A 23,410-nucleotide genomic window follows, 5' to 3' on the forward strand; every position below is an offset into this window, starting at 1 on the left:
TACTTAAGTAACTGATTGTAAATTTTATATCAAGAAATGCCTATATATTTAAGAGTCAAAGAAGAAATTGCCTTTTTCAAAGAAGATAGTCACTACAGACATAAGTAATGTATAAAAATATTAAGACAATGTTAATTTAACAGGTATCACCTTAATAATAGCATGCTATGCAAAAAGCAAACAAAATAATGCTATTTGAAAGTAAAGGAAAAATAAACCATACTGGTTTGTGAGTTACAGGTAATAAATGAATAAAAGAATTGCAAGAATACCCAGAAGTCCAAAAGAGGCTGTTACAGATCATTTGATTTGTGGAATCTGAAAACTCTGTGTTTTTATATTTTATTATAGTGGATATCTGTGTACACTTGCCCCCATAGAGTAGTGCCTGGTCTATTGTTCTTGAGGGAAAGTAAAACAGATGGTTCTAGTCAAAGCCCTCTAACAACTCCAATTGCCACCTATCTACTAAAGGGAGGTGGCCCGTGGGGGATGGCTAGGAGCAGGATGAATGCTTCTGGAAGAGAGAAGAGGCAGGAACTTAAATCAAAAATAGACAGGTAAATCGGTGAGGGGTGAAACTGGATGTAAATTACGTTTGGTTTTAAATATAAGGGTTTTAATGTTTTATTAGTAATAAATTCACCTTTTTTACCCTTAAACTGCTGTCACAACATGTATTAGTGGCCCCTGACAAATGCTTGAAATCTCTGCCATCATTATTACACAGGAAAGCCTTTGAAAGAATTCCAAGTAATCCATCCATGTCATACTTTGACAAAGCAAGTGAGAGGCAATGTGTAGAGATTTTGCTTCAAGTGAAGAGTAAAAAAAAAAGCCTTCAATCTAACCCCACTTCTGCCCCCCCCACACAGACAACCTAGCTGAGTGACCTAGAGCAATCCCAGGTGAGGAATTTAATTTCTTTGAGGTTCAGTTATCTAACACACAAATGAAGGAATTAGGCTAGAATCTACCACTTGTAAGAAAGTAGTCACCACTCTACATAAGGATAATGACAACAAAAGAAATATATCACATAAACAAATTGTTAGCATTAATTAAAATGCATAATTTTCAGGTACTTTTGAATTTGGTACCACAGCTTTTAAAAAGAAAACTTTTAATATCATACCAAAAACAAAAACAGCAAAAAGCTGATTAAGTACTTCTTATATTAGGAAAAAAAAAAAGTAGGACATAAAGAAAATTATATGTTATTTTATAACTGTTCTTCAAATAATGAAACTTTAAGCACAAAAAAAAATGATCTATTACAGGTTGTTCTAGATTTTATTGTGAGTAGCAAAGGATAAACACCAATATAAGAATTTGTATGTAATTCATAACTTGAATTTGAAACATTCTTAACTTCTTACATATAAAGAAACCTATAAAAAGTTCAGAGTAAATATCTTAGAAATGCCTTAACTAGGGTTAAAATAAGATTAATAATAAGTTTAACAAAAAAACAACTTAGGAATATGTTTGCCACCTTGACTGCATGAAATGGCACAGAATTGAAAATGGAATTTTGATGATTTAAAAATTATTGAATCTATGCTAGTTATAAGGTTGGAATCTTTTATTTGGGAATATGAGCTTTAAATAAAATGACAGTTAAGAGGAAAAAATCCCATATAACTATGAAATATTTTTCTTTGATTTTTTTATAAACTCAAGGAATAAACAGCAATTCCTTTTTCAAATAAAAAATTAAAGGGGAGGGGATGTAGCTCAGTGAAAGAATGTTTGCCTAGCATACACATGGCCCCAGGTTCCATCCTCATTACCATCCAAAAACAAAAAAAGACACATTGGAAATCAAGACTTAACATTTTTTACCAGATGAACTTGTACCATGCTAGATTAAAACACCATCTTGAAAAATAAATCTCTGAAACTTTCACCTTTTGCTTTCCAAAATTACCTACATTCAACCACTATTTACATGTTATAAACTCTCATTTAGCACACCATCAGTAGAGCTGCTAATACTGACTTATTGTCCTACAAATCAAATATATTCTTTAAAACTAACTAAGTCTCCAAACAAACTGCTTTTTGTCTTGGAGGTTGGGGCCGGGGGGGACAAAAGCAATTTATTAAATAGAAACTTCTGAAAAGTTCTACTTAAATGAAGATACTTAACAATATTTAGAAGCTTAATCATAACCTACACATTCAATATGTTCAGAGAATAAAAACAGGTTTATTTGTTTGGCATGTAAATTTATTTATAGGCCTCAGAATCAATTTGGGAAGAAAATGCACATATATTTATGTACCTATAAAAAAATTAGCAAATGTTATTCAGAAAACCAAACTATTCATTCAAATTTCTATTTTATGGAAGACATTCACATACTAATTTTCTGTAGGTAAGATATTCCCATGGTACGAATGTTAGCAAAGGCTTATACAATACTCAGTTTTAATTTTTACTTTTTGACAACATGAAGCATAATGCTTTTTCCATCCTGGAGTTTCCACTCTTCTGTATTAATTTTTTTAAATGTATAAGCCTACTTCATAAAAGAATTTTAAATATTTCTCAAGAAAACAATCATATGTTAAACTCTGTCCATTGATTCTCAATTATTTGAAACTTTCATCTTTGGGTTTTATTAACACTTATGTTGACTTCAGAGAAGACACATAATTTATATTGATAAGCATAATACCACTTCAAACAATATCACAGAAATTCAGGGTCAAAAGAGATGTTGTAGTACATGTAACCTAACCCTTCTCCACATCCTAAAGCCTCACACTCCATTTTACAGATGAGGAAACTGAGGCTCAGAAAGGCTGTGTTTTGTTCAGAAGTTCTCCTCTAATGAGATAAAGACTCTGAAAAGTCTAATTCCTTTATTTTTCATCACATACAGGCAAAAACTACCTTGTGCTAGTATTTAGACATTTTCTAATTTCCATATAGCAATAACAGATTTAAGTCAATGAGGCTTGAATCACAGAATTTACATAATTGAAATTGGGCCAAACAAATGTATATAAATTGTCAATACAGCAAAACGCTTAGTTCGCATGTTAATCTTGTAGTTATCATTTAGATTTATTACAAATTCCTAGGAGATAACTTGTGATATTTTATGTTTGTGTCCTTCTAATCTCCCAGATTAGCAATCAATATTTTATCATTATACTGCTATTTCGTTAAGATATCTGAACATGCAACCACTTATTTTATTTTATGAAGCTCTATTTGTAAAGGTCTAAAGTCACAGTACAATTTAAATAAACTACAGATTACCCAGTAAGGGATTTGATATGTGGCAGCAAACATATGTCTTTAGTTTAAGTTTGACTAATGCAGATGGAGGACCGAGAATAAAAAGTACATGACAGCAACAAAATTTGAATCAATGAGAAATCAAGATACTACCTAGAGCATGAGATCATAGAGCTAATATTTAAAAAAATCAAACAAACACCTGACAGGAGCTCGACATACAATGTCATGTACTAACATCTGGAAGTAAGATTACAGAGTAGGGAAAATCAAATGCCCTTGAAAAGTAAAGGAAGGCATTCAATTACAGTACATTACACTTGTTTTACAGATAGAAATGTAATTCTTATCTAGTGAATTGATTTCACTAAAAATTTTTATCATACTTTTTCTGTAAGAACACAAGTATATGAGTAAGATGAGGTAAAATTTTTTGTCAATTTCAATTTTTACTATGAAAGAGGATAAAATTAACCTACAATGCTTCTTTTAAATATTTCATAAGCCTAAGAGCTGACATTATTGAGATTTCTGGTTTAAAAGTGACAATGTTTAAGTGTCAAAAATTTACTAAAAAATTTTTATTACAAATTTTCATTAGAATGTAATTTATACTACAATATAAAGAAGAAATTTTTACTGGTTTGATTTTTGATATAAAATCTCTGATCAGATAAGTATTTAATCAGGATGTTTATATTGTCAGTTAAAACACTTCTTTTCCCAAATGATGCATCTATAAATTCATTCAGAATAAGGCTGGTAGAAAACACTCTAAAGAAAAAGAAAACTTAGTCAAACCTATCCAAAGAGAAAACGAGAGAAAGAAAAGACAAGCTAATATATCACACTTTGGAGACTTTTATAACTGCTTTATGGATTAGTTTCTGGATCCTGTGCCAAAAAGCTGCACGAACAAGACTCATCATCATTCAAGATGCTTCAACCTGACAACTAAAATCCTCAATAAGAACTGAGAGAGAAAGAGGAAGGGACTGAGAACCCATGCCAAAGATATAACATGAGAACGCACATAAAATCTACATAAAATCGGCCCTTCAAGAATACAAATAAATACAGGCAATGAATTGATGAACTTAGGCTTTCATTCCTATAATAAAGATGCATCTTGTTTAAAAAAAAAAAAAAAAGGACAATTAAATTTCAGGCCAAAATCGGATTTTAACACACTCATGTTAAATTACTCCTTCTCCTATCATAATAGTTCTTGAAAATTAACAGCCACCTGAGAAAATAATCTTTGTGATTATGGTCTCTCTCATCTATCAATTTAAATAATTTTTAACTGTGTAGACATTTTAAAATATTTCATATCAAGTAAAAGAGAATAAAATTTGGGCATAATAAGAAAGATAAAAATTATAAGCACAAATATTTTATAGCATAATTCCAAACAATAGTGTTCTCTATCTTACCGATCAACTGGAATGCTGCTTAATTAAGTAAATTTAACATAATTAAGAAATTACATAAGACAAATATTACTTAAATATTTCTATAATGAAAATTTTCACATAAATTAATTAAAAGTCAAATTAAAATTGGTTTTAAAATGTCAATAATATATTGAAGTCTTTATAACACACAAAATCTGTATATTCTAAAAAGTACATAGGACATCATTTATAAAGTATCCTTTTTTTAAAAAGTCCATTTAAAAGGTCACAAGCAAACGGAAGAAATATAGTAATTATTTAGTATTTAATTATTCACACAAAACATTTACATAATATTTCCAGGTTAATTAATATGCCAATGCCGATATTCAGAAAATTAACATACTATTTTTAAAAGCTTTAAAATAATGTTCTTCTATTAGTAAGGAATACAAGTCACTTAGATGTGACTATGTGAGACACGATTCTTTTGAAACCAGCAGTTGGAGGAAGTGGTGTTGCAATCCCGTCCTTTTTCTAAAAACTGTGGCAATGAAAAGGTCAAATAAATAATCTGTATGATACTGTACTACTAAGAAAAGACAGCGACTGCACCTAACATGTGCCAAAGAGGGAAAAAGCATAAAATAAAATGTAAGCAGTCACCTGCAAAACATTACATTCAGTTAAAAGTGTTTTCAAATAGCATGTTAATCTACAACCCCCTTAACAAATACATTGAATATTTCATTAATGACTTATAAAGGAATTTATATATAATTTTAACTAATTTGAACATTTTAGACTTTCGTTTTAAGAAATAATGATGGTGCAAGTTCATCTTATAAAATTCTATCAAATTAATTAAACTGAAGACACACAAAATTATAAAACAATTACATCTTTGGAGGTCATATCTTAAGTCTTATGTTCATAAAACCCATGCTACTAGAAATACTGGAGTAATATAAAACTCTCTACATACAAATTAAACACAACATAATTTAAAACAGAAAAAACTGCATATGTATGTATCTTTTCCTACTGATATATGACAGAGCATAACCAGTTAATCATTAATAAGTAACAAGCAGCAGCCAGAATATGTTTTATGCTTCATTAAAACACCATTGAGGCCCATTACAGTACACAGCAAATGATGCTGGAAACCACCTTCACCCTTACAAACCACATTCCCTTCTAACCTCATTTGGTTGAAGCAACTAGAGGGTGAACGGCAATATACTCTCAAGTAAGCCTTTATTAAGTATGAGAAATAAATTATATTAAGTGTTATTTTTTGAACTCAGAAATAAGGGAAGGGGTTGTTAAGATATCAAATTTACTAAGAAAATAATTATGTGAGAAATAAGTTGCTGTCACAAGAGAAACTTGCCAGATATTGCATTTAAGCAAGTTGTTATACACACCTTTAGAATCAATTTTGTGACACAGAGATTAGTCTGTGGTACTAAATCACCTCAGAGGAGATCAGGAAAAAACTGAAGGGTAAGGGAAATGTTTTCCTGAACAACACTACCATTACTTTAAACGTACTAAGAAACCCTTATTATGTTTGCAAGCAGTAAGAGACTGAGGTGATTCAATTGTTCAGGACGTGTTACAAATTGCTTTTTTATAACTCACTTCCAGATTTCAGTTTCTAATACACAGGCTTCTATTTCATCCGATCCTCTTGTCTGATTTTACCAAATGCAATTCTAAAACTTGAAAATCACCTGGAAATTTGTGAGAAGCCACCAAAAGGTCCTCAGAAGCAGACACATATTAAATATTAATTATAATGATGACCAACATCTTTTATAGTGCTTATGTCATTATATAGGAATGCTAATTAGGACATAAAATGACTTGTTAATTGCAAATGCGTTGTGAAGAAATACATTTGTACTTGTGCATTCAATAGCAAATTCAGCCTGGGGACTGGGCCATAATAGACCGCAGTTCTATTTTCTAAAATGCTGACATTTGAGCAAATGTTCCCATGGAATGTTTGCCTGATTCGTGGACTGACATTTCCTCTTTGTAACTTGCTTAACTAAAAAGGAGACACGCAGGCCAAACTCTACAGTACCCTCAGGCAGCAGGCCTTACTTGCCGCTGCAGTTTGTGATGGTTTCTCTTTTACTTCCCTCTTGCCTTACCCCTCCTCAGTCCTTCACTGTCACTTTTTTTTTGACATGCACATTATCTTAGCTGATTCCAATTATCTGACAGGAGTGGATGACATACCTTAATAGATTAAGCTTTCCCACCTGGGATATGTCCAGAAATTCAGTATATTATAGCTTCCCATAGCCTTCTTCATTCTCCTATATTCTTGTGTTATCAAAAGTAGCTTTCTTTCTTATTTTAGGTTTAACTGCAGGACACAGGCAGCTATGCTGATTGAAGTCAGTTTGCACTGTCACTCATCCTTCATTCCCACTACAAAGTTGGCCTCCATGGTCTGTAACACTTTGCTGCCATCTATATGTATAAAAGAGCACAACACTCTTCAGTACACTAAAAACTTTTGTCTTAACAGACGAAAAAAGAGCTTCAGGAAAAATGTGCTTGCCCATACAAACGCAGAATCTTGTCAGGAATTTCTATTATTGTCCCTATGAAGTAACTGCATAGAAGTGAAGGATTACTGGAGGTTATTAAGTAACAATATCATTTAACATAACCGATGACTTTTTCCGTTATTGCTACTGATGTTAGTTAATGTGACAACTTTGCTGGAGTTATGATTGAAAAGAAAATGGTTTAAAGTTGAGATCTTAATTCATTTAAGTAAATAATTTCAAAAAAATAATTTTTGCAAAACTGCAAACTAAATATCCTTCCCAACAATAGGATGAAATAAATGATCATTAAGTCAATGCTTCCATAGTATTTAATATATAGGAAACAGACAAAAATATAATTTACTCACATTATTTAATTCAAACAAACAATAACTCAAATATTGTGATGTAAGAACCAAGTAATCTTAATGAAAACATTCAAACATTTCTTCCTGGGGAAGATGGAGAAATCCGTCAGAACACACCAGAGAGCCTCTCAGCTAGGCTCTGAATTGTCCTGACAAATGTCAGTGTCAAAAACACAAACAAAAAACCCTCCAGTGTTAACCATATGGAACACTAAAACAAAGAAACAAAACCTGTCCTCTGTACCATTTCACAATTAATCCACACAGTAGAGGCAAAGAGTGATTATTTACAATCAGGACTAATAATGTGTATTAATAACCCTGAAGAATGTCCTTTAGAGGTTTATTTTGTCAATATTATCAATTTCTAAGACTGTATGGGGATGGGAGTGAAAAGGAGACAGGAAAAAGTTGACCCTGAAACACTAAACAAAATGAGCTCACCCTGTGCCTCCTCGCTACCTATGTGCCCTTTACAACTGCATGATTACTGTCAACACAACATTCTTCCTCTCTGAAAACACTGATTTTAAAAATCACTATAACCGTATAGAAGTTGAACTGATCTTTTAAAAATGCAACATTTTCTAAGAAATTCACAATCTAGTCTAATAATGAACTTAACAGGGTTTAATATGCTAATGCTAATCCAAGATTTCATGCAGCTTCTTGTAAATAAAATCAAATTCACTTCAGATTTTCAAAATGAACATCTCTAAACTATACTCTCACACATTATATGAGTATTATAAAAACATAAAAGGAACAAAGATACCTGCCTATTAATCTTGGACGTTAGATGTTTTTCAAAAAATGAAAAATCTAGTATATTAAGATAATTTTCCCATAATTTTCTTCTTACTGGCACTGGTAAATTCAATTAACAAGTTATAGTAGAAATTAATAGAAAAGATTCTGATGCATTCAATATCTTTGAATTAGAAAAGGTCTCATTTTATTCTCACTATTCCAATTTAGGCATCCAACTTTAACAAAACAAATTTTATAAACTTCACTTGTACTATAGACTAGAAATTATATTGGAAACCAAGCTTTATTAGGTATTTTGAAAAAAGAAGTTAAACTTAGTTTGTTAAACTTACACAACTTTGGGGGAAGAGAAGAAATGTCTAACTATGATATTAAATAAGGTATTATTTTTCTATGACTTTAAACAAATTAGGAACTTTATGTATCAAGTTAGGAATCCTAAAAACTATTTCTATTCATCATTAAAAGTCCAAAATAGAAAGTTTCACTTGCAATACATGTACTGACTTACTATTAATTCACCATTTGTACTTATAAACACATATCAAAATTGATATTAAAATATACATGCGCATTTGGCTATCGGCCTTAATTTCAGTTCATTATATATGAAATAACTTAAAATATTAAAATACTACTTGTATTTAGTAAACAAGTTAGTAGTAGGTTAAGGGTGCAAAACCCAACAAACATACTGCTGTGTGGTCCTAATTATAAGCAAAATTCCAAACATTATTAGCTGTTATCAAAATTACAATACCACCTAGATCTAATAAAATACAACAATCTGTTTGAACAGGGAGAGGAGAAATTTCATAGAGTGTTCTCTCCCATATAAATTCTTAATGGACTATAAAGGACTTTTTAAGTAGTTTTAGATTTGAATTCAATTGCTCAAATCTACAACAGGCTTTCAATAAGAATTTGAGCCAGATGACAAGCAGGGACCCACCAACAGTGTACAATCCCACCATTCTCATGAATATTAGGTAAAAAATGCCCAACTTCTTCCTAGAAGCCATGGGAAATAACAAGCCATATTTATATTAGTAGTGTTTATATACTATAAACATAAACATTAAATTACAAAATGGAAAAATGTTTATAATACAATTTTGCCCCATAGCCAAACTAAAGTGACTACCATCTATACTAAACATCATGGGGACTATGCCTGCACAGATGAAAGGGCAATAGAACTGATCAGAAAGAAATACGGACATGAGGAACAAAAACAAAAACACAATTTTATTTGAATGTAGAGGTTTGTTCCACCCATGCCGTCCATCTATGGAATTAAAACATCCAGGATTTGCTCCAGTCGCCTCCCTATTCACTGACCTTGTAAGAGGGCTACGTTTTCCAGACATACACACTATAGTATGAATGGATATTAGGTACAAATGCAAATCCACCATATAAATCCTCAGTTCTCAAAGTTGCACTCACTGCTTTTTACCAAAGTAAAACATTCTGCTCACAGGCATCTTTATTATTTCAACATTCACAATTTGCTAACAATCTGAAAGTTTTATGTTGCTCTGAGCATATCCAAGAATTACATGTGACAATATAAAAATTTTAAACCTCATACAAAAAATTTTTAAACCTCATACAAAATATATCAATTCATCTATCTATTAAAAAGTTATTTTCAGAGACCCAATATAGACATAAAATTTTTATAATCTAGTAAGTGGACAAAAATGTATCTGTGGTATTAAAACAAATATTTATTTTTAAATCTTAAAAAATACATTCATTAATATTATAGTTATGTTACTGACTTGGTAATTTCTGTAAAACATAATTACACAAATAGGAACAGGCTGTTCATTCTAATTACTGAGCTACAATAATTCCATGAGTAGCATATACTATTAACACACCCTACTTTTTAAGGGACACTTACATGTGTACCAGTAATAGTATAAACACTCAGTATTAAAAAAATTTAAATTAATTGAATTATTCTAACCAAAAGATTGTAATCATTCCTGATGAGTCAGTGTTGTACGTTTCTCTTTTTCCTATTTATTAATTTTATTTTAGCATCACTGATGTACTTGCTCATTTGTACCTTGCACTGTTGTATTTGGGGATCTTCCTAGCTATGCAAACGCTACTCATATGGTATTAATTATAATCAGTTCCCTCCAGCAAGGAAAAAAATTGTTTTTAATTCAAAACTATTGCACCGGAACTTCATTTCACTGTACTAAATGGTAGGAATGACAGGAGAAGTAAAACTTCTTTCAGTTCAATCATACCTTCCTCCCCACCTCCATCCTCAGTCTTCTCAGTTTGCACCATGAAAAGCAAATGAGTGGCATCAACTCTGGGTTCTAGGCTACACAGAGCTGGCTGCTCATCAACTGGCAGTCCCAGGCAGGCACTTGTGAAACTTGAACTGGCTCACTGCCAAGAGCTCTGCCACCTCCGAATTCTATGGTCTATGTAATAAAATACAAAGGGCCCAGAACATCATTTCCCCCTTTAGAATGTGTCATGCAAATTAACACTGCAGTGGCAAGAACTATAGGCATTTGATTGAGGAAAACACTCTTGCCTTTGCCTGCAGCTAAGGCAAAGAGCAGGCCCCATCTCAGGCAGAAGCTCTTCCACTTCCCTAAATAATCAGCCTCATGTTAGCCTACATTGTGAAGAGAGGGCACACTGATATTGTGGGGTTGGTGTGGGGGTGGGGAGGCGGAGTAGCCAGTTTGCATTTCCTTCCTCCCTTGCCTACTGCATTCACCACTGCCTACATCCTCAGGACTGGAGTGCCACACTTCCTAGGAGTGTTCCTACTGCACACAGTCAGGAGGGCCTTTCCAGCGGCTGACATCTGAGTAAAGGCTGAGCACAGTCAATAAAATAAGATGAGTGGATACCTGGGGAAAGGGTGTTATAGTCAACTCAAAGTTGACCGGCCCATAGGCAGAATCATGTCCTAAGGATGAGAAAATAGAGGTTCAGGAAGGCCTGTCAAAGTCCTACAGTCAGCATGTGATGTGACCAGGATTTGAAAACAAGGAAAATTCCAAGTTGCAGAATCTTGCAGGGGTGGGGATGTTCTGGAGATGAAGTTTTAGAATATGTTCTAGGGATGCTGATGTGCATGCACCCCTGGTTTGAGAGCTCCTGACTGTACAAAAAGTGTCTTGTGACACAGTTCTGAATCCCTATCTCCATACTGGGTGCAAAGTAACCCCAGTGCATCCTGCAGGCATAAACCAGTAAAAGGCAGCCACTGCAGGAGAGAGGCAGATGGCTGTGTTCACATATGGTGACATAAGAAACTCTACCACATAATCATGTGGCCTATAAGGCCAGGCCCTGATCCACCTCCAAGGATGTTCCTCCTAAAAGCAAGAGTTTTTTCCTGCTCCACTCATACCACCCTGCCAGCTTCCACAGGTTCCAAAATAAATAAATTAATAAGATCAGAGAAGAACAGTCTCTTTCTCTTGTTTGCACTGGGTTTTTAACAGGCCACCCCCTACCCTTGCTATAATTACACAGTAAAGGGCCATGTTGCTGCAATTTTGTTTTGTTCTATAATTGAGTCAGTCAGGCCCCTAACCAGATGTTCAGCATAGGCACCTGCCCTTCCCCACCATAATGCAATTCTCCCACTGCATTTATTCATTTGCCCACCCCCCTCAATTAGAGGTCCCAAGAGGTTCAGGCTTCTTGGGAATGAAAACCTAGGCTAACTATCAAACTAAAATTTCAGCTCAGAACCTCCAGGAAAAAGTCACTGGAGATGAATTAAATTGCTCAGGCCCTTTCCCAGGGCCCACCATTTTAATTCCCATGCCTGTTTTTAATTGTGTAATTTTAAATTTTTTGAAAAAAAAAATCAAGGCAATTCCAACATGACACTGAGACAAAAGGTAATAATACTGGACTAGGTTCAATGGGGAAAGAGCTCATCTACCACTATGACTTCAAGACTGACGTAAGGTTATCAAAGAAGCTGTGAGAAACAGTGGACAAATCCAAAGGCATGACAGCAAGGAATGCAGAACAGCCTAGAAACACTATTATTTACACAGGGGAAAAAAAAAAAAACAATAATCTCAAAAAAGCAGGTTCCTAAAACATTTTTTTCCATCAAAATGGGCAGGTCCACATACTGGATAATTTGTTCCTACTTGGATGATGTCATCACGCTAGGTTTAACTACTTTTAATAACTAGTACATTTCAGTCATCTCTCACTTTCTCCCACATAAGATCAAATCAGCCTTTCAATGACCTACTTCATGAGTCATAATTTTTCTGTTTATGATTCAGAAAAATGTCTTCAGTCAGTATTTCCCAGACTGCTGTGGGCTTATTCCAAGAACCAATTTCATCTTCATTGGTTTCCTACAGGAAACCAGACCAACTTCCTATTATTTTATTTTCCTTACTTTTAGCATACCATAGCCCACATCAAATTAACTGGAAGTGAGAGTGATAGAAGACTTTATTCCACACAAAGAGAAGCCAAAACAAACAATGCCCAGTCTAAAAGTCATAGATTCAAAATTAAGTGTGCTAATATTAGAAACTTCTTTCAAAAGAGCACCAAACGATAAGACATTTTATTTTATTTAATCTTATTACAAGCATTCCACTGTCAGGAAGAACTTATTCATTAAAAATTAAAGTCTATCATCTGTAAGTACAATAAATTCTGTAAAGATGAATAATACAGATATTACTTGAAAGAAATAAAATATGTATTTTCCAATCTAACCCCCAAAACAAGCTACTAGGAAAACAGGCAGAGCCTAAAGTGGTCAGTGACAGAGCAGCATGCCCCAGCTGCCTGGCAGGTTTGTGGAGTTAGCACCCAAGGGCCTTTATCCCAATTCCAATTCCCTATGCTCACTCCACCTGTAACTAAGAATCAACCTGTCTTAGATCACATGATAAACAGAGGTATGAAGCATGGAAGATTTTGTAGTACATGCCTACCATGGTTTGCACTCATATTATTTCTTTAAAATATCAGAAGTAACTGAGAAGTAATTATTCTCATGAACTGTACACACTGCTTAGGAAAACGGAGGTTTATGAATGTGAAGATCTTTGGCATAAAGGTAGATCAGATTCTCTTCAGTCTCATTCCATTCTCACCATTCCTGATTGCAGATACAGTTTTGGGTTTTAAAAGCTCAAAGCATTAACTGGTGAGTAACAGAAGTGTAGTATATCAAACTCAAAAGCTCATACATTAAAGAAGAAAGTCAAAGAAGAATGCATTTGAGACACATGGATAAACCAAGAAATCTGAAACACCAGAGTAATGGCTCCCAATATGTTATCCTCAGATAAGGGTCAGGCATCACCTGGACATGTCCTAGAAATGCAAGTTCTCAAACCCTGGACTTCAGATTCTGGGGAGGGACCTGGAAACCTTCAGGGGATACTGATATATCCTTTATCTAACATATGCTCTTGTCCTTCTACCAAGAAATCTGATAAAAGAATCCACTTGGTCTGCATTTCCCTTATAACCCCTCAACCCCTTAACTTCTAAACCTTCTCTGTTCTCACTATCTTATTCTGTCCCATCACCAAAATGCTCTTTTTAAAATCATAAGTCAGGTTTAAATATGTAGCTTAGTGGTTGAATGCATGTCTAGTGTGTGTGATGCCCTGGATACCAACCCCAGCAAAACACACACACACACACACACACACACACACACACACACACAGTATAAGTCACAAAGTCATATCCAGCCTTACTGACGAGGCCAGTGACCTTTTATTGGTCCTCTCTCCTAGATTCATCCTTTCCTGCTTGAAATGGTCTAACTTCACGACTTCCAAGATAATTCCACCCACTGCCTCTCATCTCCTCTGTTTCTGCCATCAGTTCTATTCTTCTTTCTCCTCTAACTACAGGCAAGTCCCCAAGGTTCAATCCTCACTCTCTGCTCTCTTTCTCTAGCTGCTACCTGGCATTTCAAGTGCTCTGAATGCTGAACTTAATACCTGCACACCCCAAAACTTCCCAAACCTCACAACTTTTTAAAACTATCTCATGACCTGATTCCCTTGCATGTTCTTCTATAATATCCTCCTTATGCTTCAAGATCAGTGCCAGCACCTGCTCCTCCTTGACACTATCCATATCCCCCTCAGATGGAAGGTCTCTCTCACCTTCCTCCAAAGACTGGAAGACTCCGTGCCAATCTATGGTCCTTGCCAGAAATCACTTCTACCAAAGTTGAAATCCTCTACAGCAGAAGTAAAATTTATACAACTCCTTGTCCTTACTATACCATGTAAGATCCTTCCATTAGGTATACATTCAACAAATCTTTGTTGAAGGATTAAATAATCTTACAAACCAGAATTCTTAATAAGCACCACTCACCTATAGGAAAAGCAGTCAAAATAATGTAAAACAGAAAAATTAATATCTACGGCAATTTAGAAGGAATCAACTCAATCTCCTTTTCTTTCTATTACTTAAGTACAACTACTTTGGAATGATAACCCAAAACTATTATGCACACGGTAACTAAAGAAATAAAACATTTTTTGAACTACAAATACATTTTGGAGAAAGAAACAGATTGGCTCATTTAATACTAAAATGACAGAGGGAGGGATGTCTATAAATAAACCTTTATAAAATGTCCTACATCCTTCTGCCATGCCAGTTCATGTCTTCCAGGAGGTGATAACCTATCTACAATCACAAAGGAAACTTCTTAATCTTAGGGAAATTGAATAACAGAGTACTCGCTCCAAAACACTCTGTTTTGTCTGGAAGATACTCTATGGCTGGTCAGGAAGGTCAAAAACACTCAGATGAATTATAATGTGGAAGATAGACTGACTGCCTCATTTAAGGAAAATAAGATCTTCATTCCTGGAATGATTAAGAATTACTGCTTTTTTAAAGCAGGGAGGTGGGTTAATCTCTCAAGAATAATATGTCTAAAACACCCTTTTTGAACAAGAAAACACATTGAGAATCATTTAGGAAAACAGCTCTGCTTGAACCTAAAGACCCTAATTCCTTTTTCAGACCAAATTTTAAATCTGGATATAAAACAAAATCATCATAGATTAAGAAAGGGAAAAGCAGCTGGGGGTGGAGCTTGCAGATGGAGTGGAGGCTAACACCAGGGGGATAAAAGGAAAGGGAAAATTTTTTTCATAGACAGCACAGATAAGAAGATAAGATCTTTATGATGAATATGTGGTCATTTTTCAATTTTTCTTACATAAAAATTTATTATGAGGATTGACAACCAAATTTTTAAATCTCCTATCAATTTTTCAGATAGCATTTTGCAATGTTTCATGAGATTCAGTTCATAATTTCATCTCAAACTAAAAGAGCTATAGGAAATAGGCACATAGCCTCCATCGTTTGAAAAGCCGGTGATACAAAGAAACATCAAGAGATGTTAAATACTTCCTAAAATAAAACTGCTGAGTTTGTTCATTAAATAGCAAAAAATGCTGGTAGATATTCTGAACCTTCTTTTTTTTTTTTTTTTTCAGGAGATAGAGTTTAAAATTAAAGTCATTTGCTTTTATTTTTATGTTTCACTAACTATGCTAATTGAACAAGTTTCCAAATAGAACTCACATCATCCTGGGTTCAGATTTCATTCACCAAAGTAACAGTAGGACACCTTAAGTGAAGCAGATGATGAGAAGCCTGGGAGGGGCTTCTCTGGTTTATTGTGATTTGCTCCAGAAAGAACAACGAAAGGAAGGAAGGCAGAGCACCAAAGAATCTGAGAAAAGGGAAGAAAGGACATTAGCTATGTCACACTGAGGAAGAATAGGCTAAAAAGCTTTCTGCCAATAATTTTTACCATTCACAACAAAAAGTTAACTCAGCTAATTTTAACATGTAATTGAGATTCCAAAAATATTCTCTCAACCAGTTATAGTCACTAACAAAAATTAAAGTCAAGGTTTTACTGAGTTACATCTTCCAACATTTTAACAAAATTTTATTCATAATGTGATCTGAAATGGCAGTTAACAAACATTGCCAGGACTCATGACTACTGGGAACAACAAAATAAATGAGTACTGCTATTTGAGGGTTAACAGTAAGATTGTATCCTGTTCAGTAACAGAAAATATGCCTTCAAAAAGCTCTATCAGTATTTCCCTTGGGATCAATAACCAAATTAACATGGATGACTAAATTTGAAGACTAGGACAGGTGGATGTATTATTGAATTAAGAAGCAACAGACAGAGGCTGAGATTGTAGCTCAGTGGTAGAGCACTTGCGGTGAACATGTGAGGCACTGGGTTCTATCCTCAGCACCACATAAAAACAAACAAACAAACAAGATAAAGGTATTACAGAAAGGAAAAAAAAAAAAAAAGAAGCAGCAGCAGCAGCAACAGACACATGTAAAACATACACCACCACAGGAACACAGCTGGAGAGACAATAATAAAGAAAATGGTTTACTTTGACGTGGCTCTGGGCTCCAAGGTTGTAGATCTCTGTAGGCTTTACTTCATTGATGATCTTCACGAGGCAGGTACTATCAGTGAGATCTCCATAGTGCAACTTCATGTCTTTAGAATTCAAAAACAGACCATTAGATAAAAGAAAACGATAGAAGCTCAATTTTTGAAAATATCAAACTTGAAATGCATACCCTTAAAAAGTCTATAAACAAGGGTCAGAATGGAAATGTTGCATTTGATGGTCCCGGAGCAGCAGATATAGCTATCATCTTTAAAGAACTTATTGGCTAAGAAGCTCAATGTAGCTCAATGTAGCCCAATGATAGAGTACTTGCCTAGCATGCAAGGTACTGGGTTATGTCCACAGCAGCATAAAAATAAACAAAGGATGAACCTACATAGTAGAAAGATATTTACATATATTGCCTATGTCTGGAAAGGATTTATAGGGATAAAGTCAGATGAACTTTTTAAAACAGTATCATACAATAATAGATGTTAAACAATTAATATATCTTAGGACTCTGGGAGATTGGAAGATATGTAAGAATGAGATTCCGGCAAATAAAATTCCGTAATAATATATGTACACTCTAAATACATCTATCACACACTGATGATACTGACAATAGTTCATATTTGATACTTGTGTTCAGATACTTCCAACCACTGTTCTATAAGTACATTATAAACATCAGTCCTTAAGCTGTCTGTGGTAAGTCTGACATAGTAACACAACTGATTAGGATGACCAGCCCATTCCAACTCCTACATCTAAGTTGATCCTTACACTGAATTCATTAGTATAAGAATTTGAAATGTACACATGGGTGATTTGCTAACTTGATAATTTCATTATTTTTACAAAATACTGATCTATATATAGATCCAGTGATAGTGTGAATCTGTAGTTTGTGCAAAACCATATGAGTTAGCATTTCTAATCAGAAAATTGAAAATTTGAAATGCTCTGAATCTGAAATGTGTTTAAGTGCTGACAGGATGCCACAAGTAGAAAACTCTACATTGTGAAACTTGATTTCACACACAAAATTATTTAAATATTGTATAAAATTACCTTTGGTCTGTGTGTAGAAGAATACATGAAACAAATGAATTCTGTCTTAAGACTTGGGTCCCATCCTTAAGGTATATCATTGTGTATTTGTAAATATTCCAAAAACTGAAAAAAATTCAAAACCCAAAAGTCTTTTGGTCCCAAGCATTTTGGATAAGGGATATTCAATATACCTGTAATAATTTTCAAGAAGGATGTACTTAGCAACTTAAACATTAAGGTGAAAAATCTTTTCTGTGGACAACTAGATCACCTTCCTGATGATCACTACCTACAAAAGTAACCCCAACCTTCCAAATATTCAGAACTTGGAGGTAAATACAAAATCATTGATCATTTATAAGTTGACTATATTATCCTTGTTGGCTAGAAAAACTGACTAATGCAGGCTGAACTTGGAGTTAGAAGCTCTGGGTTTTAGACCCAGCTCTGCCTACTTCATGGTGTTTGACCTCAATAAAATCACCTGTCTCTCTCTCCATTTCCTCATGTACAAAATAGTCTCCCTAACAACCTGTTGCTATAGGTTGCATATATAAAGGACAAGTAAGAGAACACCATAATTGTGCTGTTTAACCATCCATCTACAACATAGGCAAATTTACTAACAACAACAACAAAAACAACAAAAAAGTTATAAATCTTAACAATGATTGGTACATCAATTTAAATATTTTAATTGCCAGAAGGTTTTGAATCTGTCTTCACAAATTATTTTAAAAATTAATTAAAATGTCTGCAGATTGTTTAACTTGAGTAAACTGAACCAAATGTAAAAAGCAAAAGAGTGTTCTTTAAATGCAGAATTACTCTTTATTTGAGGGAACAGGGACACCTGGAGAGGGATGATCAAAGGCATGTCTTCCCTTGGTCTCTCTGAGCCACCTACCCAATTTCCCTTTAACAGTCAAATCCAGATGACACAATGGCCTAGGATATCAAGCAACAGGGAAGGTTTTCAGGGCATATAGGTCATATTCAACATAGTGATACATGGGCAAACAATTACGACTAGATAGGGGAGAAAAATGACATTTGACAACATCTTCTCTGAAGATAGGAAGTTATAGAAAAAGATTTTAGAAAAGAATATGACTTACTTCCTTCAATATGTGCCTGGGGGTTCTTATACAAATGTTCAATTCGACCTGTATTGAATGAACTGGATCTCCGTACAATTCCATGGACCTGAATTTTTAAGTATGAAAAGACAAAAGTAAATTACAAATGTGTAATGAGAATTTAAAAATAACTCAGAAGTTCTTTTGCTAATATTTGGCTTTATGAAAAATATTACTATTACTTATAATATAACATTATTTTTAAACTATTAGAAATAGTTAGAGGGCTTATTTTCTCCCTAACTACTGCCTGATAGGTACCAGAGCACTACCTCCATCTTTCTCCAGTGTTTTTACTGCCAGTCTCAACAAAAGTAATTACATAATTATGTGACTTCATGCTTATAGATACTCAAATGTCTCCTTTTCTAAACACATACATTTTCTGCCTTACTGCTGACAAAAATATCTCTTCAATTTGAAACTGAAGACATACCACATGAGGCCACATCTGTAAAACAGCTTTGTTGCCTGTTTAACAAGGGAGGAGGACTCTACATCTTTCCTATCTCCTCAGAGCTACTGCATGCTGCATCTATTTTATGTGTGTGTGTGTGTGTATGTGTGTGTGTGTAAATAAAAAGCAATTTTACATACTTAAACATAGGAAATCTGTTGTTTACCACCAAAGTTATTTCTGAAATATAGATTTATCAGATATTAAATTGGAAGGGTTAGGAAAAAGATTCACACATTACAGGATTTAAGTAAGACATGAAGAAAATAGAAATGAAGAAAGGATTTTTTAAGAAATTTATCTTGATTTATCCATGATCAGCATAAGGGGATAAAGTTGCTAGAACAGGAATGCATACCTGTCTGATACTGAAGAAAAGACTATTTGTGTCTGATACATAAGAGAAATTGTTCCAGACTTGGTCCCACTTCCTTCTTGTGTCAGGACTGCTCCCTTTGTGCTGCCAATGCTAACACCAGCTTATGTCACCAGCTGCCCAAATTCCAGTTCCACTGGTGGCAGTTTTAATCCTTGACTTATTTTAGAAGTGTTCCTTCTAAGGTTGGGTAGGTTCATTTGCAGCTGAATACACTTCTATATTTTTAACTCAATCGTTTTCTGTCTATTTCAAACCAAAATTAATCCTTGGCATGACTCAAATATTCCAAATGCAAGGAGGAAGTCATAAGCACATAAGACTTTCTTTCAAACAGAAAGAAATGTCATCATCATTTTATGTGGCATACATGAGAAATGACTTCTGCAAAGAATGCAACACACCCACAATTAATAATTCTGTTGGTTAGCTGTATTAACCAAGAGAAAAGCATTCATCAACACTATTTTCCAAAAGAATAAAACCCAAGGAAATTTGGTAAACATGTAAATATTTTAGTAGGGGTATACTACATACTTGGTTGACTTTTTAGGAGGCAACATTAAAAATCTAGGAAACGGTGAGATTTGGCTATATACACAGCCATTTCTTAATTTAAAGTATAGGATATAACAATAATATTAAGTTTAGAATTATTCTACTTCCTGGTGTCCAATTTTTCAAGTTGTTACTTAGTCATTAAATTGAGTTACTCTACAAATTTAATAAATTTTGTTTAATAAAAAGCAATTTCACATACTTATGCATAGGAAATCTGGCATTTACCACCAAAGTTATTTCTGAAATACAGATTCCTCAGACATTAGTGCTTTGTTTTATTTGATGGAGAGGAATGTATCTATTCTAAAAATATACAATTTAACTTTGATAATGATGATAATAATAATATAGGGTATCTTCTTTTGGTTGATGAATTCTGGGAAAGTCATATATTCTAAGAGCCTAAAACACAGAAATTTCATATATATATATATATATATATATATATATATATGTATATATATATATATATTACATATAAGCATAAAAGGCTTTGATAAAATATTAAACAATCTTTATGGATTCAATGTGAAAAGCAGACAGCTATACAAAGTCATAGCAAATCAGTAACACAGGACCTTAATGTTGCACTTACAATGAAAACCATTACGCATTAGTTCTTTTTTCCCCCCAATGGAAAAAAAAAGTGTTTTAATTTCCCCTCACTCCCAACTGTTGGTATGTGTATACAGAAAAAGAGACTTGCCAAATGCTTAATCCATGACAGCAGGTATTATTCTAAGAACTAATGAAAGCTGAGTCTGTCTGCTTCTGAGACAGGTGAAATACAAACATTAAGACAAGCCAAAATGTGTGCAAACTGCATAATCTAGTTAAGAATTTGAGATTAACAGCTTTCTCTTTACAGAAAGGATGTAGGGCTTTTTTGTTTGTTTTTGTAAGGATATGGGAAGAAAAAGAGATGAGAGTTAAGAAATCAAACTGAAAAGATAAATGAGTTAAATGACTTTATATGAACTTAACCAGAATTATTATTAAATTATACCAGTTCACAAACAAAATTCTGAAAAACGAAAGTCTTAAAATAAATGGACATGGGTATTGTGACAAACAAATAATCATGTCATAGTTAACTAGGTGATGAAGGGTAAATTTTAAGTTTTCTCTTTGCCAGAACAAAGTCAATTCGACTTCAAAATCTAGAGTCAGATTAGGCACTATGACAGAGAAATTCTTCATTATTTATTCATTATGATCAAGAACATGGAAATCATTATCACTGAATCTCAATTCTTTAGTGTCTACATTTCTCTTGGAGGCAGAGGATGCCTTGCAGGGATGATTAATGTCACTCACCCTTTGAAAAGTACAGATTACTTAGGTAGTATCAACAGCTAACATTTACATCGTAGTGGAATGTGTCAGACACTGTCTTTTATAGATGGAAAAAAAACCACTCAATCTTCAAACAACCAAACTAATATTATTCCCATTCCTCAGATAAGGACACTGCCTAAAATCACACAGCTAGTAAGCAATGGCAGTTAAAGGCTTAACTGAGCCACTCCTGCAGATGCCTGAGGTAGTTTCAAAATAAAATCCATAAAAAGTTTGACTTCTTTCAAATAATGTATGAAGGCTTCTGGGATAATCAATAAGCCAAAAAAAAAAAAGTTTCAAGAATTCATTCAGATCAAGAACAGAAGAACAGGAGATCCATACTCAAACAAATAACCTCCCAGAGAAAACAAGTGAACAATCCTTGTATCCCATTTCTTTTCTATTTTTATACTCTTATCTCAGCAGAGGTGGTTATAGTTACTTTCCTGGAAGTGAAACCCATAATGTACCTATTTTTTTTATTTTAAATTCTGTGGTACTACATTGTTATTGGTGTTAAGTTATTTAATATAATTTTTCTAATATTCCTGGATAAATGTTAGCTTTTACGGAGTTTGACTTAGTCTTTCATTTCTCTAATTCTTCTCCGTGCAAACCAAGAAAAAGCATATCTGCTAACAATGGTACTATGAAGGTATTTGAAACTAGAATGTACTTCCATAAAACATTTCACTTTTGTCAGTTCTCCTCCCTCCCTGATGACGGGGAGGAATGCATACAACTCTGGCGTCCAAGGCAAGAGAACATGGCATGCCTGCCTTTCATTAATGTTAATTTGTAAAGTAGACTAAGGGAGCCCACTATACCATATGAGTCCATTGGCTTGTCAGCATCAGACTCTATCCATCACTCCCATCACAATGAGCCCCTTACATCCCACAGAGTTCTAACAACTAAGAGATATCCATGTGCTCTCTCACCTAAACTTCACAACCACTTCAAGAGACAGGTATACTCATCATTCCCATTTATAGACAAGGAAATAAAGTCTTAGAGGGGCTGATTGACTTGCTCAAGGTCATCAAGGTCACAGAGACAACAAGTGGGAGAGGAGGGTTAAGACAGGACATCCAGTTCTAAGCCTCAGGGCTCCCTTACCATGGTGGGTGGGTTGCTTGTTTAGCTCCCTTGCTCTATGTTGGTCAACAGGGTAAAAGGAGAATGGTCCTCTGCACTTCAGCAAGGCAAAGAATAAAGTCCATAAAGTATTCACAGGATAATTTTCCACAAAAACTTGACGATTCTTTATATTTCTCATTAGAAGAGAACATCTCCACATATCAACCAAGAATTAACAAGTGTTGGATCAGTCTCTTTAAGTTTTCCTTTCTTTTTAATTCTGAGTAAAATTCAAAAAACAAGCAATGATAAAAACTATAATTCTCACTAAGTCTCTTCTCAGTGAGAAATGGACTATAATAAAGCAATACAGTCAGCCCTCCATATCCATAGGCTCTGCATCCATGGATTCAATCAACTGCAGACTGAAAATTAATTTTTTTTAAAACTGCATCTGTAGCGAACATGCCCAGACATTTTTCCTTATCAGTATTCCCTAAACAATACAGTATATAACAATTATTTGCATAGCATTTATATCATATTAGGCATCATAAGAAATCTAGAGATGAT

The 23,410-nt window shown here is 34.0% G+C and overlaps 1 protein-coding gene across 3 annotated transcripts in view; it reads right to left on the reverse strand.

Annotated features, from left to right (window-relative positions):
* Window positions 1-23,410, reverse strand: part of Gmds (GDP-mannose 4,6-dehydratase) — a 604,350-nt gene that overhangs the window by 460,997 nt on the left and 119,943 nt on the right. For all 3 annotated transcript variants that reach the window (XM_047558608.1, XM_047558605.1, XM_047558607.1), the window contains 2 exons: window positions 19,002-19,089; window positions 16,822-16,931 (listed from right to left, as the gene is read on the reverse strand). In XM_047558608.1, coding sequence (XP_047414564.1) covers window positions 16,822-16,931; window positions 19,002-19,089 — 198 coding nt within the window. The remainder of the gene's footprint in view (window positions 1-16,821; window positions 16,932-19,001; window positions 19,090-23,410) is intronic.

The sequence above is a fragment of the Sciurus carolinensis genome, chromosome 7 (assembly GCF_902686445.1).
Source record: "Sciurus carolinensis chromosome 7, mSciCar1.2, whole genome shotgun sequence".
In the NCBI taxonomy this organism is placed as follows: domain Eukaryota; kingdom Metazoa; phylum Chordata; class Mammalia; order Rodentia; family Sciuridae; genus Sciurus; species Sciurus carolinensis.